Below are 19,220 nucleotides of genomic sequence, written 5' to 3' on the forward strand. Positions count from 1 at the left end.
AAAGAGGACGGAAGTCCTAGGATATAATTTGTACCCAATGGTAATATTTATAATGATGCCAAAATATCAATTTCCTTCATTAGACAGCTGTACAGCAATAAATATAACTACTTAATGTCACTATCCCTTCGGTTTATTCTCAAGTAGCCGACTAAATATTTCAAATATCTATATATTTCATGGCTGAACTACATTGACCTTCTGAACAAGGGAGCAAGACGAGTGTGAAAGAAGATGTCATATGTACTAAATTTGAGAGAGGAGGAGAAGTTCGTTCTCTCTCCTTGTCAGTAATAACTCATTAAAAAAAAGTTATTTATAATAAACACAAGGTTGATCACAACGCGGATGATCAGGCGTTGATTAGCCATTCAGCGAGGGCCTCAGGCTGTAGTGGATGCGTTAGACGAGAGTTGAGTGATGGAATGAGAAATATCATAATAAGAATAAAGATTTGCGATTTTACCTATAAGACATCGCGAGCTAAGAATGTGAAGCCGAAGACAAAATGTTAGTGGGCAAAAACTTGAGCAGGAAAAGCAAATGAACTACTTGGGCCGCACATTATAGGAAAATGGATACAATAGTGAGGAAATCAGGGAAAGAATTGCGTTAGCAAAGGTGGTGTTCATGAACAGAAAGGAGCTTATGAGAGGATCATTATGTAAGATTTTAAAGAAAAGATTAGTGATGAGTCTTATCTGGATGTGCTAAGCTTTACGGTGTGGAAATATGAGCCCTCAGGAAGAAGGACGAGAAAAAACCGAAGGCCTTCGAGATGGGGGTATAGAGAAGATTAGAGAAGGTGAAATGGATGTAGAGGAGGAGGAACGACGAAGTGCTGAACATGGTAGGTGAGTAGATACATCTTCTTGATGAGACACGACGGCGACAGAAGGTATGGATGGAGCGAGTAATCAGCGGGGATTGGATGTTGAAAAAAATGTTAGGGGGTTGAATGTTGGGTAAACGAGGGACAGGAAGGAAGAGAATAGGATTTTTAGATAGAATGAAAGATAGAACCCAAAGCCTCATTATGGATTGAAGAGGTAAGAGATATAGAGTATAAAGTATATACTAAGTATAGAGTAAGTCCGTGAATGGAGGGGAGACTGGCAGAATTCTACCCATATACCCCATGCAAACATACCTACATAGGTAGAATACTCCAAGAAATGATTCTTACTTATGGCGTATTTCCCCAGAAATTTGGATCGCTCTGCCCTTAGCGACGCAAGCGGCCACTTTTGTAAACTTTAAATGCACGGTGGGTGAAAACCTATTTAGTGGACGACTAGAGGATCCTCTATTTTAATATTTGTGACATAAGCTATGCTTGAGGCCTTGTGTTATCTCTATGTCACTACCGAAGCCCGTTTCAGTCCTTAGTCGTCGTTTCTAAAGCATTCAGTATTTTCTCCATGGAGTCGTTTTAGCCGGATACGGCAGGTAGGTGGAATGGGGATGCTGGGAGATTCGCCCATCTGCAACACCTGGGAGCTTAACCTAGACCACAGTGGATGGCTTAGAGGCGGAAGACCAGGACGGGAAAGGGTCGATGTGGCAAGGAACGTTTCCACTGATCGGTGACGCGATTCAATTCAAATTTGGGAAATTAAATGCTTTCAAGATTCTAATTTGGTCCCAATAATGGCATTCTTATTCAATACTCACCAATAATAAATGTGAATTCTAAATGCTATTGGGGCTATTAAATGAACTGCCTAACATGGAAGAGTCCTAGTTTAACAGATATCCGTGTTTTAGAGCTATTGTAAACGAAAAATCCTTTCATGGAAATGAAAGGTTAAAGTGGGCTGACGTCACGTGCTGCCACCGTCCAACTACTATATTGTAGCATTCTCCTCACCTTAATGCCCGGCACTAAAGTATGGCCCTAAACCTGATTTTTTTTATTCCTTGAATGGTTATCATGCATAAATAGCGAAGCATCGTAACTCTTAGCACCTGCACGGAAATGGGAGAGGAAAATAGTTGACGTTATTTGATACTTCCTTTCAACCACTATCCACCCAAATAAACTGAAGTACCGCAAACATGAGCAGCAGAAATGAGTTCATAACTTCAATCATGGTCTGTAACGAAGTAGTTGCTGGGCAATCATGTTTTCAATTGAAATTCATGGGCTTGGTCTCATTTCTCGTATGCTTGACACATCAATAAACGCAAAATTCTATTTATGCTCTCATTTAGTCTTTTTCAGCGCGTTATAATACTTTTTAAATTAATAAATAGCTACTTAGAGTAGAAGTACAATATTCCATCACAATTATGACGATAATCGAAGATATCGTATTGGCCACAATTTATTAACAGAGTACTACACGTGTTTCAATTGTCACGTGAGATTTGAACCTGTTAGTTCCTATTAGTATCTGTTAGTTTCTATTAGTACATAAGGATGGTTATATAACAATTGAAACACGTCTAGTACTCGGTTTATTAATTGTGAACAATACGATACTTTCGTTTATCATTATCATTAGTTATGTTCCACGACACCTCTCCTAAGAAATTTGACTTTATGCCATGACAAATTAAGATAACCATTATAAATATTAAAAAAAGAATTAGCCATTTTATTTGTATATGGTAATAAATCTTCCTGAATTCACCTGAGCTTTACAATACTTAAATAAAAAATATATTAGCACAAATGGCAATGAGAAATATTTCCACGCAAGTAATGGAGATAAGCGCAAACATTGTTCGAGCGCAAAAGATGACATCTCCTGGCCATTAATAGAAAGGAAATCAATTAAATTGTTTTTATATTAATTTTTCACGTATATGTAACAGATTTGATGACTCCAGATACTCAATCACGGCAATGAAAACATTTTTCACGTGAGATTTGAACCTGAATTCCAAATTTGATCGAAGATAAATTGCCCTCTCTGGATGAGAAAATAAAACGATGTGACAGAATGACAAGAGAAACTACATCGCGTTTCCAGGACATTCTTTCTCCAATAAAATGCTTCGTAATAAAAAAATTCTTTTTTTTATAAAACTATTTCCTTCTCTTACCCTCGCCAGATATGTACTTTTGCTGCAATCAATTTCCTATTTACTTATTCCTTAATCATGACTTACGTTTCATCTTTGCGAATAGTATAGATAAACAGTACCTACCTTTGCCTCAGAACTTATTTACCCAGTTTTATAATATTTATTTTCAAAATTTCTCGTCCGTTTATTCGTCTATCTAAGCATTTGCATTATCGATCTATCTGTGGCCGGAGAATCAAGCATCAAATTCTTTTTTCTTTTTATTTTTCAAAGTTTTTTCGTCCCCTCAAAAATGTATAATGATCGTGAATTTACGCCATAATTTGCACAGTCCCCGCAAAAGTTCGCAGCACTGCGAGGAAAAAAAATTTGAGGCTGCAAATTATAAACATTTTGAAAGACTATTTTACAGATGCCAGTTGTCAAGTTAAAGCTACGTTGCCGACGTTAAGCTAATTTTTACGATTTTTGAAGGCATCTTAGAAATTTTCATATGCCTCCTAAGAATATAATGGATCTCATATATTCATCGCATTGGGCTATTGAAGGGGCGTTACCCGTCTTTGATGGTGTGGGCCGAGTGATGACTTTGAAAGGTCAATTACCTGCGCTATCCTTCTCAACATGTCGATTTTTCAATACGGTACGGAATTCCGTTTCAAAGCTAAATTGTTATGTAGGCCATTCTGCTGGCACGTCTTAAGAGAAAGAAATTTCTGAAATTCAAGAACGCATGCATGTCTTCCAATCAAAATGAACAATAGTTCAACAAAAACCTCGGATTGGAAAATATTCTTTCGTAAAGTCTGTCGAAATAATATTCATCACTTCGCGTGAAATGCATTAATTTGAGGGGTATTCGTTGAAGAAGAAGCACTATATAGTTATTAACTTTATTCAAGGGATTTTTATATCTTAGTAATCCAAACATTTTCGCAATTCATTGATATTTGTCAGTCTATCAATTTCAATTAGATTATGCTTCTATTCATTGTATTGATCATTTTTAACATCATGCTATCATTAATGGGATATTCACCCGACCGTAGAGCAATACTAAAGCATATGCAATGTATATGAAATAATCTAGTACCCCAACTGAATGTGCCATGCCAAAATCTTTTTATTCATTACCTACTTCAAGCATTGTACTTAGAGAGTGAGCCAGTTTCTACCACATATACGCTTTTGATTAAAGCAAGATATTATTAATGTAAAAGCATTAGTTTAAAAGACAGATATAGCTTTTTGTGATAAGTTTTTCCAGTAATAATTAGAAGCACAAATAGCTGCCTCGAAGGGAACTAAACGTTTTCGCCACTCCAATTATCACGCTTCCGTCTATTGACGTTTAATTGGTAATCGCCCGCATTGGTGAAAGAGCATGACGGCAGGTGCCTAAGATTTGTCTGGATACCATTGGTTCTTATGACTCGTTGGCTCTGCTGGTATGGATAACACTCAATTAGCTTAATGCCAATGGTGCCAAAAAGGGCAACGATGGATGCAATTCCTGGGAAAACTTACCGCGTTCCTCGTGATACATTATTAGTATTATTTTTTAACCGCGGGAACGCTTTTAGAACCCTAGTTTAACCATGAACCGGAGCGATTTTCGGATTCTGGGCAAGTGACCAATATTGAAACGCCAGGGTTTGAAATCGAACCACGGATGTGATGGATCTGATGGGCTGCCTTCGACGACAAAGTTTACTGTCATGTTGTTTACATCGTTACAAACTTTATTTCCATTTAATATGATGCTCATGAAGACGAAGAACTATCAGAATTTCAGGGAAATCTATACTAAGCATGCAATGCAATCCATTTCCTATTTACATAGCTGCTTTCAATTTTTGCCCCGGCTTTTGATTACTGCGCAGATACATTGAAGGCTTTTACTTACTTTCTCTCCGAGTGTAAGACCAAATCCTGGTAATGATGAGAAGCAGCTGAACAGAAAAATGCTGTTACCAGCAACGTGATTTGCCTGCATTTGGGTAAAAAATATCAGGAAAAAATATGTGAAAATACCAGATGAAACGGAATTCTGTGATACCCTGACAAAAATTTTGATTTCGATTCCTTTCTCTGTTTCCTTTCATCCTATTATTTATTGCTACTTTATTTTTGTAATAATTCAATCAGAATCAATGCCTTTTCTTCGATCTCCGTGGAATTGTGTCACAGTAAACATCTCAGTAATGCGTAGGTTATTTTATGAAAATGATACATCGCACAGTTGTCCGAAATCAGAAAAAGAAGGATAAAATTCCAAAATTGCTTTTTTTGGGCAGAGACTTCCAACTTGGTGTATATGCTCACAAATAATTGATGATCATGAAACAATGTCTTTTTTCATAGATCCCATCCGTTGCTAAGATACAGAGGGTAAAACATGACCAAATTTACAAAATCACGCCCGAACTCGTTTTTCGACTTCGAAAAACTAACGACTAACAAGCTGTGCGACGGTTATTTTTTCGATCAGTGGCAAGGATTTTTGATAACTCCTTCGGCGCAGAATAAGCAACTTACGGATTTTGACCGAAGACAGTTGGTTTGCAGGTTGAAAATTTCAGCAATTCCTACCACAGTTCAGCGTTAATAGGAGGATTGAATCAATTCATAAGGGCGCTCGGTGCCGACGCGGGAAAATGCGACAGGAAGATAAATGGAAAGGAGTTTCATAATGAGCTGGAAGTTGAGGGCGCGAGGGGGGAGGCGAAAACGGAAGTATTCATTAGTGTGTGCTACTCACTCCTTTTCTCGGAAACCGCCTGCAAGATAGCCGTGATGAGGTCGCAGTGGCGGTCCCTCTTCGAGATCAGGGTGTCGCGTTTCTTCAGCTGTCGAACCAATAGGCTTCCCGCGTAGTTGACGTTCTCTTCTAGCGTAGCAACCATCTCCCCAAGCTCATCAATGTCTGCCATAAAAAAGAGTAAAAAACTGGGTATAGATAAATGAATTTTCAAAGAAATAGTTTTTATAAATTGGTGGTGACTGTTGTTTACTTTCTAATTATCTTCACCACTTTCTTTTTCCTGCTGGTTGTGTCCATCTTTGTTTTACTAAACAATAAAGCCATTATTTCTCGACCGATTTTTCTGGGATTTATTCATACCTTCGATTTTTTTAGACAATTTGTGACTGATTAAATGGAAATAATGAAAACTGTTGTGAACTATTCTTTCTAAATTTAATGTTTAACAGTTAACCAAACATTATTAAGAAATAACCTGCATCGTTTATCTGTAAAAAGATCAAGTATTAAGTGATGATATACAGCCATTCTACAGTCTTGATGAAAAAATAAAACTTTTATTAGTTAACGCTCAAGACAAGAAGAATAAAATTTGATCGATCAATACGTTTAATCAATGCCTAAATAAGTTCAATCAATCCCAGATGAAGCCTTCGAACATCCAAAATCGAAAAACGTCAAAATGCGAGGTGGCCTAGGGAAAGAAACTGGCCCCTCTACTCTGAAGGCGTGACCGCTTGTGGCCTAGTCTAGGGTGGACTCTACCCTCACCTTACCAAACCAACCTTGTTTTGGGTCAAATCACTGAGTGATAGTGGAGACTAATGATATAGTAGTGATTTCATTCTAGGTCATTAATACATTTATTATGCATATCAAATAATTATGAATGGAGTAAACAGGGAAATACAATACACCTGAACATTACTTTGGGGTCAAAGAATAAAAAGTTTTTTCGGTTATATCTGATAGAACTTATCCGACACAAACACGGGTTAAATTTACCAAATGATATCCACCAAGTTCATACAGTTTTTAGGGGTCGAATTATTATTAGTTGTTTTCGGAATCAATGGAATCCAAAAAAAAGCAATTATATCCATGAAATTCCTCGGAATCACTTATCTCAAAATCTCGTCCACTTCACAAGAGATTATTCTTTAGAGTACGAAACAGCGATAGCTTATCACCTTTTTTTATATGGAGATGAAATTGATGACTTTCTTTGATTATCTGTTAACCCTAATCATCCAATTAAAGTTCACTCAGCTGGTATCAACTCTTACAAAAGGCGAAGTGAAAAGCTTACCTCGGCAGTAACAAATTTTCCTTGTACAGTAGAATTTATCAGCAATCAGACATCCAAGTTTAGAGATCCGACTCAGTGATTTAGAGTTGAAGCTGAACCAAATTTAAATAAGAAACTGTTTTAGAAAACGGTAAACAATACCCAAAACAAATATTCTTGTCGTTAGAAAACTAATGCCATTTCTGTAACCAACTTTTTTTAGCTTCATTACTTAACAGATTGTATTTAAATGCATGAGCAGTTGCCTCAAATGTCACATAATCATATTATTCATTTATTCATTCATATTTTTTACTGTTTCATGCATGAAATTGGCAACATTTTTATGGTTCATTAAAAACATATTAGATGTAATAGAAATCTTTGCGTTGCCTATTATGGTTGCTAAGATAAAGTATTTATTTGTTTTTAATTTTTGATTTGAAAGTTAAAAATTATTTCAATAGAATTTAGTTAGTAAAGTTTTCTAAATAATTATCGATAAATAAGCTACATTACAAAATTCTATCCCTGAGAAATCATGGCCAAATATTCCGACGAAAATATCAGTTCTTTTCACTAATTTATTAAAAGAACTTGCAATAAGAAGACCTTCAAGATAACCTTATCCAGTTCGTATGATCCTCAATTCCTCCGTAATATAGTTGAGATTGAAAATTCCAACATTTCATAATGCATTTTATGAGGTAAAAAGTGAAGAACGAATTTTTCCCGACCAAGTTTCGGCATCTGAAAGCAAATATTTTACCACAGATAGTGTTGAAATTAAAAATTTATTTTCTTACTAAAATGCGAATTGACTAAGCCCGGAGATTGTTTTTAACTTTAAATAATTATTTTTGATATGGAATTTCCGAGATAAATGCATATTTATTTTACTGGCGGCATGTTCTTTTTAATCAGCAATCATACATTCAAGTTTAGAAATCCGAGTCAGTGATTTAAGGTTGAAAATAGACCAAATTTAGGCATGTAAAGCGTTCATAATGCCAGCATGAATATGATGCAAGAAAAACTGTTGCTTATTATCCACTAGATATTTCTCACAAAGGATAAGCTGTTAGTTTATAACAGATGAGCCAGCGATGTATAAGCCTAAAAAAGACTATAGGAATCTTAATTCAATTCGATAAATAAGGGGAAAATGTAGTTTCCTTCGGTAAATCAAGGATACCTTAAGGTAATGACGAATACCTATAACATATACGTGCATTTCTACCTTTTCGACCCATCTTATACGACGAGAAAAAACTCAAACAAAGCGAAAGAGAGTAGCATAGCCTAGCGCTGATTTTAAAAGATATTATTTTCGATTATTTTCAGTTGAAAAACTCTAAGCATGGCTCATCTTTACCGGGGGGGTAAGCAGTTATCAAATTGCTGATTTAAAATTAATCACTAAAAGGGGTTGCTTGAATACCGTGGTAGAGATCGCGGTGAATGCCGAAATTGCAGAGGAATATCAATCATAGTCTCGAGCATTTAGTGCATCTTACTGTCTTGCTTGGCATTTGGATGCACTTTTGACGATATTTTTTTAAATATCGTTGATCTCAGAACCACTTTGTTGCGACATTTAACAGAGGAATATGATAGTATTATTCTTCCATTGTTATCAAACTCTAAGTGCATCCGTGAAGCAATAGTCCCTTCTCCGCCTTTCCTTAAGGTGAAGCTGATTTCGCATGAGTCTAAACATGTGCTATATTTTCCGTAGAATCAGTGTGGAGGAATGGAGTGAAATACTGCAAGTGCATAACTAATCTGTGGATTACTTACTTCTCCGGCTAACAAACTACTCGTAAATAGATTGCACATGACTCACGCAATTGAAATCAAGCATTACGAACGCCAGAATTTGGTTGGAAGAACCACTCCATGTTGGGCGCAGTATCCTTACGTCTCATACTCATGAAGCGGTTCTAGCTACGCAAACTTAAAGAATTAAATGATTGAACAAAATTATTTTTTTACTGCGTCATAGCGATACCAATTAGATATATTTCAAAGCGACCCGCCTTCTACTTCCCAAATGATCACTCTTCATATTTTTAGAGTTCATAACTAATTACAGCGAGGTGGTCCAGAGAAAGGAACTGGTCCTCTACCCTGATGTGTGAAAATCACACGCATGTGCCTTACGCAGATGTGAGTTCTATCTTCACCGATCCAAACCAACCTTCCCGTCGAATCACTGAGTGAGCGTGGATTGATCACACTAAAACAGATAATTACCCATTAAATGGAAAAGATGGGCTGTGTTTCCCGAATTCTACTTAACATAAAAAGCCATGCACATCATATAGCGGACGCAGTATTCTTTTATCTCGCCTTACGTAATCAGATGTCAAACAAAAGTTGACAAACAAAAGTAGCGAAATATTTTCATTCCACCGTCACCGACTGCAAACACGGGATATTATTTGCACCGAGCCAAGCGAAGCAACCAGGCAAGTTCACCGCACCAAGATCAAGATAATGTATTATCTTAAATCCGAAGCTCATTCTCGATTAGATAGTTTTGAGTGCCGCTCAAGATTAATCGCTCAAGACAAAGAATCAAGCCTTTCCTAAAATCTCGATAATCGGAGGAAGCAGGAAAAAAACAATATTTTTTGTTCCACTTTAATTTTATTTTTAAACTCGAAGACTTTCTTCACCTTTCTCTTGCCAAGAGCATTATTTCTTATTAGTATTTTTCATTTTGCTTTATAGAATTCAAAATGAAAATAGCAAATATGAAAAGACGCTTTGTGGGAGCAGCTGCGGATAGAAATAAGTGAGGTTTGTTTCCACATCAAAATATGTTATAAACTCTTTGTTCATTCACCAAAATAGTATTATTGCGTCGATTTTGATGCCACCCACCTATGCCCAGATCCATTACAATTTTTTAATATAAGAACTGTTCATTTGTTCAGCATCTTGTGTTGACAACCTAATACAGAAGTAAGATATATGATTTGGTAAATACAATGGACTGTCCTCTTTGCCCTTTAAATGTACCAATAAAGCGGTCCTAAGCTCAACGATAAATTTTCAAATATTTTTTTCAACGGCACCTCGCTGAAATTGGAGTAGTATTATTTATTTACATTAAAGAGCAAAAATTCAGAGAATCACGCAGATTTTCTGCTGATGGAAACTTCATACTTTTAATCATTAAAGAGATAGGTTTATTTTACTATGTTATAACATCCTCATGTCAGCTACGTTATTGTGTTTACCGTGATTAGTTTTCCCCTTGATAATTATCAGTTCCCATGTGTTCATAATAGATTATTTCAAAGTATAAAAGATAAACTTGACAACCTATTTTCAAGGTGAAGAAGAAATATAATTGCTAAGCGAATTTACAAAACGTTTCCTCCTTCAGGACACTGTTAGGTCATAAAAAAGGAATTTGAGATAAAATGATACCCTATGATTATAAATGCAAACATTTGTTCATAATGCGGGGCAGATTTCGTCGGTGTTCGTCAACCATGCAGTAATTTTTTCAGTTAGACTTAACAACGGCAATGATGAGAAAATCCCAACGCAATTTAAAAAATATCCCCTAATCCTTACGCCATGCCCATTCTAATCCCTTTATGTGCGACTAAGCGCCTGGAGATCAAACAATACGAAGATAAAATGCTGGAACTTCGTACTTAGTCTGTATAAAAGATTATGGCATTAATAAAATCTCAGTGCCGTTTCAGAGACTTTTCAGCAATGCAGCTTGAATTTTCCTCAGGTGGCGAAAGCTATGAATCTGATAGTGCTCTATCTCACATAGTTACTGTGTTAACAATCGTCTACCATAACGTCACCTCGTCTAGATGAATCAAATCTTATTACATACGCACTTAAAGAGAATAATGCGACAAAAAGAGCGCTCACTGAATTTATCAACGTGATAACGACTTAAAGACACTTCAAAGAGGTCGAAATAATGCTGTCTAAAAAAGCCACTTAAGCTCGGATGTGGAGAAATATATATAATCATAGTAGAGGAGACGAAAACTGTGCACATATTTCATTCTATTCCCGCGAAGTTAATTGATATTATATGCCTCATTGGTACCCAAATTCATTAAAGTTACATCTACACTGAGCAATGGATAATTGGTTCATTCAGATGTATATCATTTAACCTTCACTCTATCCATTTATAATAAAACGTTCGTCACTTAAAGGGACTGCTAAGTAATGCCTTATCCCATCCGCAGCTTGGCGTTGGCTCCATGTCGATGTTTTGACAGCTTTTTCTTCTGCCGTCTTCAGGGAATGTGTGCCTTGACAAATTTGAATTTCGGCGCCATGCACCCTTCCCGACACCTCAGCACAAAAGCCAAAACGCTTACTAGTTTGGCCTTAACCTTCCGTAGACGTTCCAGGCGGCTGATGCTCCAGTGAGCTTCCTCTCTGGAAAGATGCGTGGTTAATGACTCCAGATTTACCAAGTGAATAAGGTGGATGAAGCTCTCAATGGCTTCTAACTTGGTTGAAGTTGCATCCATGACTGCACTAAGCCAACTCTAACGTGGTTGGAAGCCTTTGACAGTTTCATTCACCTTTCTCACCGGGAAAATTTGCAGTCATTTATCGATAAGGACCGGTTCATGTTCGGTAAAACCCATCCCGAAGTTCGCTCTCATATGATAAATTGGGGGGGTAACAAGCTAATATGCCTGACCAGAAATCGGGAAATCTAGGATCGGATCCCAGGTGAGGCAAATATTTTTTCATGGCAAACTTCATCCTTGGTGTGCATAAATTTGCAACCTTGCGCGTGACTGCGAACAAATTCGCTTATTTCATGCAGTACTCCGGTAAGGAAGGGTTTCCAGAGATAATGATTTGGACGAAAGTGGTCCGTGCTTGAGTAATTAACGGGCTGAGTTCTTCTCAGAATTTCACGGGTTAGGAACCACTGTACGTGACACCTACCTTTCCCCTTCAGCCTACTCTTGCGAAGCGAATCCAATGCCACCCCCTTCTGGAACGCGACGCCGCTGTGCAGACTGGAACTCCCGGTCGTCGTTGACCACTCGGTCATGTAGTCAGTTGATGAGTCGTCTCTGGAAGGGTGCCTCTCTCGGCCCTCCCGTCCTCCCCACAGTCCGTAGATCTCGATGAGCAGCTGGTCCACGAGGCCCGTCACCCTTCGCCTCCGTCTCCAAGCCTTCACGGCCTCCTCGATACCCTCGCGTTCCCAGCCCTCCTTCGATGGCTCTTTCTGGTCGGGCACGGGGTAAGATTTCCGGCGGGGAGAGCGGTCCCTGCCGGTCGGGACCTGCACGGGAGCCGTGAGGAAATTCCCGGGCTGCTGTGCCGGCAGTGCCACGGAGTACCTTCGGTCCGGAGCTGATCCGGGGAAGGGAAAGCAGCCGAAGGATGAGGACCCCTCCACGGCCAGAGGCCACTCTGGTGTGGGAGGGCATGACGGTGTTTCCTCCACTGGTTCCTCCTCCGGGATGGAGAAAGAGAAGCTCAGCACTTCGTTGAGTGAGGCAGTCCGCCTTCGGGGAGGCGGGAAGCGGGGTCGCGATTGCCGGGTCTTGAGGGTAGACATGGTGGTCTAGCTGCTGAGAATGTCTTTACGGTAGAATTCAACCCTCACATAAGTTCTAACCATCACACGACATTGAAACTGTTAGCAGCCAATATACGCAGCATTCTTGCACCGATGCCGTCTGATGTGTTGCTGTTTACAATAAGGTGCTTCTTAGGCTCAAATATGTCGATTGTGCCTTCATAGAAGCAAAGTAATCTTATGGTGGAACGCAAAGTGAGAGAGAATTCAAGCAATGGGTCCATTAAATAGAACTATCACAACATTCCCTATGTTTTCTAAACGTCATAGGCATCAATCTCACGATCTTGTGTTGGTGCCGAACTTCTCTCTCGTCGAAAACTACTTCTTTCCTCGGTCACCAAGCACTGAGCAACACACAATTTTTCCTCTCTTTTATTTTGGAACTCTTTTTGGTTCCTTCCTGACGACAGATACTTACTTTCTTTGATATAAAGGCCTCTCGGCAATAGTCATTTACCTCAACTACGGATGAAACACTTTTTTTCTTGAAGGGGTTTTTTACTCTCCGGTTCAACACATATATTCACTTTTTGGCTTATTTTCTACCCTTCAGGCTAATTTACTTTACAAGCAAGATCCTGCGTAGCTCATTCATTACCTTGATCACGTAGTCAACAGCTTGTGTCTTCAAAATATTTATTCATTAGATTTCTCACTTTAAAATAGCTCGCACATGCTCACTTTAACGCCATCTCAACCCGGTCAGTTCCCACTGTTTCCATTCTTTTCCTGAATCACAATCAATCCACACAAAAAAAATCAATCAGCATCTTGGTCAAATTTCATACATTCGTATCCACAATTCAAAACTGCGCTCATAAAACCACTATGGAACTGTTTACGCCCTAATTCCGGCCCTCCTGAAGCACTTCACTCGAGCCACGCCGAAGCCGCCGCAGCTGCGAACGATTATATTCCTCTCCTCCACTCGGCGTGCATTTCAAACACCTTCGCCGCGGAGGAGGAAGACACTCGTGATCCATTTTTCCACCTGCTCGTCCGGAGACACTCCCTCCATTTGATTCTCGACGCCCACACCTCTCGTTTTCCGCGGCAGGAGCGACGCGAGGCGTCCCGCCGATTGTTTTGACGAAGGTCCCAGCGGAAGGTAAGCCACGTCGCACACCCGTAGTCCCACTGTTCGCGCGGGATGACAAGTGAGTGCGCACTTCCTGGCCAGCGAGCACGTCGCCGACTGGTGCCGAACTGCAGACTGGCGTCTGACGAGCAACCGCGAGATAAAAACCCCCGGAGGCGATAAAACACTAGTCCGTCCCGAAGCCTGAACTCGCCAGCCGTTTCCTCCTTTGCTTTCTTCCTTTCCAATCTGGATTAATAGAAAATACTTATGAATCCAAGAAGGCCTCGGAGGAGATAAGGGCACACGACCAAAGATTAGCAATGCCTGTGCATAACCTTAGCAACGGAATTGAAAATTTGGCTCTTTTACGTAAGACTTGCCTCAGCATTAGAGGCTGCTGCGAATTAAAATCCACGAAACTATTCAGCATTGCCATTCATCCATTACCTCCACAGCTGTCTTTCTTTTTATGCTCGTTGTGGTGCATGGAGCAACTCGCAGTGTGCTGAAATCGAAAAGAGCTTGCCATGGCTGGTCCATTTGGAGAAATGAAAGTTATACATTGTCATGCACTTGAAGTCTGATATTTAAATTCAACACCACAGATATGTGGACCAATCGCAGGCCACTTCAGAAGCATGCGATGTAGCGCGTCGTAAGGAATTAGACAAACGTTCAATTAGATATCATTATATCACATAAAAGTAAAAAAGCTGGAACAAAAATAACCAGTCCAATTGTATATTTATCTTTCGCTTTTATCAATCCACTCGGAAATTATCGATTAAATGTCTAAATTGATCATAATTTAATGTTACAATCAGGGGAAGGGGTTCTAATAAACCCAAGAGTTTAGTGGCAATAACACGTAATTCAATTAATTTTTTTATTTCAACCGTCTTTAACGCAGACCAATTAGATTAGTACGCCACTATAACACTATCTGTACCGGTATTAGTGCATCCATTCTTTGCATTTCCTCTCCCGAATTAGTATGCTCTCCAATTACTAACAGATTGTAAAACGGTAGACGTTCATTAAAATAAAACTGAACTTCATATCAATGTTACTCTTTGAATTCAATTTTAAATGTGAAATTTCAATTGAGTTCGTGAGTCTCTAAAACGGCAAAGATGCGGTAAAATGGGAGGACTCATAAGATGTAATGGGATGTTTATTCGGGCAGATGACAGGGCCAAATTTTGTACATTTTCGTGAATTTTATCTTTTAATTTAAAACCGAGGATGAAGGAATAATATGCAAGGTGAAACAAAAGACATGTACCAAAAGCTAGTTGTAGCTGGACGGTTGTTCCACTTCGTTGAACAGATGTCATTCACAATGGAGCAAAGGAAACTTATGGCAAGATATTATGTTGTGAAAATATGGTGGAGACATTGTACTTATGGTTGTGTAAATATTTTCAATCTTTTTATTTCCTTTTTACTTTTTTCCTAAATGAAAGTGAAAATTAGGAAAAAAAGAAGGCTAATCTAAAAGTTCCACAACTTTCAGAAAAAGAAGGTTAGCTAAATAATTGCATCCATAGTTTTTTCCGGTAAGCATTCTTTAAAAAATTATAATTATAAAAATCATAGCTGCTTTCATATAGCCTCAACAGCAACGAGAATATTCGTAGCTATGAGAAAAAACAGGATTTAGAATTTGACAATTATTACTTAACTTTATCGGCCTCACGAGTTTGCAAAAAAGTTTTTAAATCATAACATTTCCGGATCATTGTAGTTAAATTGTCGATATCTCCTGATTGCAAATAAAGTTCTTAAAATCATAAAAGTTCCAGTTCCTTGAGGCATGGACCCTGTTTAAGCAGACTATTACACAAATCAACTCCGGTTCGAGAGTAAAAATTTTGAGTGTAGTAAAATTTACAAGTGCTCAGTAACACGAATAATTTTTTCGAAAAGATTTTTTTTTACTATTGACCTTATCATTATTTATTCTTGAACCAAAAATATCCACAATTATTGACTTAATATACCATGAGGAAAAGATGCGTGAAATAGGTTCCATGACATGATTAAGGATACATCCGATAGGATTTAATTCCTATTCCCTTCCTTGAACACTAATTCAAAATAAGAAACTAAACACGCGGCGGCACTCAAAAGGCGCACATTACCGGCTAATAATTATTTTTCCGCATTTAAACTTTGCGATTTCTCCCAGAAACTTACCTATTATTCCCTGAATTTGGCAAATTCATCCATGAACAGAAGAATTGCGGTTCATCTGTTGCGGCGACTGAAATTTCTGGCACAAGAAGAACTAAGGGCCTGTTATCAAACAGTAGGACCTAGTATGTAAAATAATTTTGCTACCCTAAAGTTACCCCTCCATTTATTACTTACTATTTTAAGCAGATCCAAATTCGCTATGATAATCTGATTTTAAATGTCGACAATAATGATAAATTGGTACATGCACATGCAAAGATTTCCTCTTTACGAGTGATTATTTTGCACTTATCGTGTAGAAAAGAATCACTATGAAAATGCTGTATAACCATAATTAATAAATCCAGCGCTGACTCAAAGTTATTATAATATCTATCTTATCTATAAATATTCTTGCCGCTAAACCGGAAAATGTTGACAACTTACGGTTGCGCATCGTTTCTCTTAGACCTATGTTTCATTTTTTCTAACCATCCACCATTTACACATTCAGTCCGTTGATGTGTCTCAAATAAAGCGTATGCACCCTACTTGCCATCGTGGCCACTTTCTGGTCAAACGATACAATTCGGAAAATTTGTACTCGTTTTACAAACTCAAGGAAATTTACTTAGCCCGCGAAAAGCCTTATTCTTATCGCGGACTCGGCATATTTCCTGGAGTTCCTATAACGAGGATGACAAATTAGCCACATTATATTGTATGACCAGAAAGTGGCCATGACCGGAATTGTTTGGGGTACTCGTTACTGGAGCACAAGGCTGATGGCCTTGAGCTACTGATAAGAAATGTTTGACTCGACGCCGAAAAAAAACCAGTTATCTCAATTTTGAGTACGAAATTTTTCCTGAGAGCATTCGTCCATTTTAAATAATTACAATGGTAATCTATCTAATTAAAACCATTTAACCCTTTAAATAATCAAATTTATCATGAGAAAGTAATTAGTTAAGGACAGCCACAAAACCTGCTTAACAACTTGACTATAAAGTCAGCGGAGCCCACCACCTAAAAAATAAGAGGAATAGATCCATATTTTTAGTGTTGGGGTTCCCATGGCAATAAGCCACAATAGAATAGGCCGTCGCGTCGTGTGCATTACTGAACGATATCGTTTTTTTAATTAGGAATACTATTTAAGTAAGTTTTTCGATTGGGGAAACTTGGTAGTCTAGTGGGTTCAGCTTTTGGCCTCTGATAAAGAGGTCCAGAGTTAAAATGCTTGGTAAAGCCTTCGGACACCCCAAAATTAAATCCTCGAGGGACTGCTTGGCCCAAGGAAAGGCACTGGACGACTTGCCCTGAGTATGTGTTTTCGCAGCCATGTGGCTTAATATGGGATGAGCTCTATCCTCGCCTGTCCAAATCAACCTTCGGTTTGAATCAGTGAGGGAATGACTTAACCGTTAACCTGTTAAGAATTTCAATTTACTTATTCATCACATGATTTAAAAAGTAGAAATCCATTCGATTTAGAAGTTTAATAGTTACCTCGGTCTTGTGGCAGTATAGTAATTTTTCGAAGTTCCGCTTCCTATCTTGATAACATACAGCGCCAAGTCACCCTGATTTCTACATAAACAATCAAAGTTGCCCAGCATCCTATGTAGCCAATTTCATATTTTGAAAATATAGTCATGCTACATGAGAAAATGAATTTGACTTTCTCGTAAATGGGTTTGTTATAGATCATATCGTCCAGTTTGAGTTCATTCCAGTAGGGTGGTTTCCTTTTATTTTTTTATTGCCTAAATCGAAAGATTATTACTCCTGGAGTACGTAATTCACGCTTTTAGATTTTTAAATGACGATATCTATTTTTCGCGATTTAATGAAAAGTGAAAATTTTTAAGCGCGCGAAAACGCGACGGCTAAGTATGAATGATGGGAAAACTCCGTGTGACGTCGTTCTGGTTCCCGCTGCCGCGAGTGAATGGACCTTGGGGCGAGGATTCGAGCGCTGATACGACGCAGGATGCTAGCAGGTAGCAGAGTACCCTGCTAGCTGGTAGCGCTTGGCTTAAATAATGATTATTAATACCTTATCAAACGAAGAAAACTTTCCGACCTTAGGCAGTTTTAATAGGTGATTATTAAGAGACGTTTCCCTGAGCTCTGTGCCTCATGCATGCATTGGTCATCTCAGACGATGTAAAACTCCTATCCACTCGTATAGAAACTAGATCCCTGTGACGTCACGTGGAGTGGCATCGCATGGGCGCCAATCTGGCCTTTTTCAAATGAGGATAAAATTGACCATTGCTATTCGTTTAAATCGGGATTTCTAAAACCAAAATATTCATATATTATGAATACACTAATGGTGGGTAACGAATCGCAATCAATGCCTTTCATTTTCTTTGAAGTTCATTCCAATTCCTGATTTTTCTAGTGCCTAACGTGACGACTCTATATCGGCAGGTAACAGTAAACATGTGAAGAACATTCGGTGGAGTAGGGAACTATCTGATGGACTCATTTAGATAGTCGAGACAATTAACTCTGCCGCCCTTGTTAATTAAATTCTCCAGAAATCGCTATCTAGAAAACACACGAAAAATCATTTTTAGCGAGCAACCGATACCGCATAGTGGAAACTGAGCTAACATTTCTACCTTCTTTGTAACGCCGGATATAGTTCACTTCAATCGCGTGAACTTAAATAATCGACTTAATCAACTAATCGTCCGAAAGATAGGATTTAATTTCATTTTGAATCAATTGTTCAGGCATGTGATGAAGTCCAACTGATAAAAGCGATGCAAGATAATGTAAGTTGATGTGGAAATTTGGACTACTACTGGAGGAAATGATAACTCATAATTATCAAAATTACAGGCATAAGACAGAATTGATAAGCTAAAGTGGTTTTATTTCATAATGCCTTCGTAAGCTCCTAAACTTAAACTTCATTTGAAAGATTTTGATACCCCGACGCAGAAAGAAATATAGTCGTAGCATGTATCTCACATACGATAGGTGGAATGATGGCTTGTGATGAATGATAAAAATCATGATTTATTCCTTATAATATTAATAAAAATAAAAATTAAACAGGCAAAATTGTTTAACTGTGTCATAGAGAACATTTCACTCGTCGATTAATTTTTGTTCGAAATAGGAAACAGAAAAAATATGCACTGGAAAACTTTCCTGTAGCGTTCATCAAATAAAGACTCTTAGAATGAAAATTCATTGAATGATAAAATGGTTTAAATGAATACGTTTTCATCTTATAAGATTCATATTA

The 19,220-nt window shown here is 38.2% G+C and overlaps 1 protein-coding gene across 1 annotated transcript in view; it reads right to left on the reverse strand.

Moving 5' to 3' along the window:
- Positions 1-13,902, reverse strand: part of LOC124163717 (mucin-5AC-like) — a 375,511-nt gene extending 361,609 nt beyond the window's left edge. Inside the window, exons 1-2 of the mRNA XM_046540790.1 lie at positions 12,042-13,902; positions 5,795-5,959 (exon numbers count right to left, since the gene is read on the reverse strand). Of these exons, the coding sequence (XP_046396746.1) occupies positions 5,795-5,959; positions 12,042-12,666 (790 nt within the window). The 5' untranslated portion in view covers positions 12,667-13,902. The remainder of the gene's footprint in view (positions 1-5,794; positions 5,960-12,041) is intronic.
- Positions 13,903-19,220: the final 5,318 nt, after the last annotated feature.

Source organism: Ischnura elegans, chromosome 1 (genome assembly GCF_921293095.1).
Source record: "Ischnura elegans chromosome 1, ioIscEleg1.1, whole genome shotgun sequence".
NCBI lineage: Eukaryota > Metazoa > Arthropoda > Insecta > Odonata > Coenagrionidae > Ischnura > Ischnura elegans.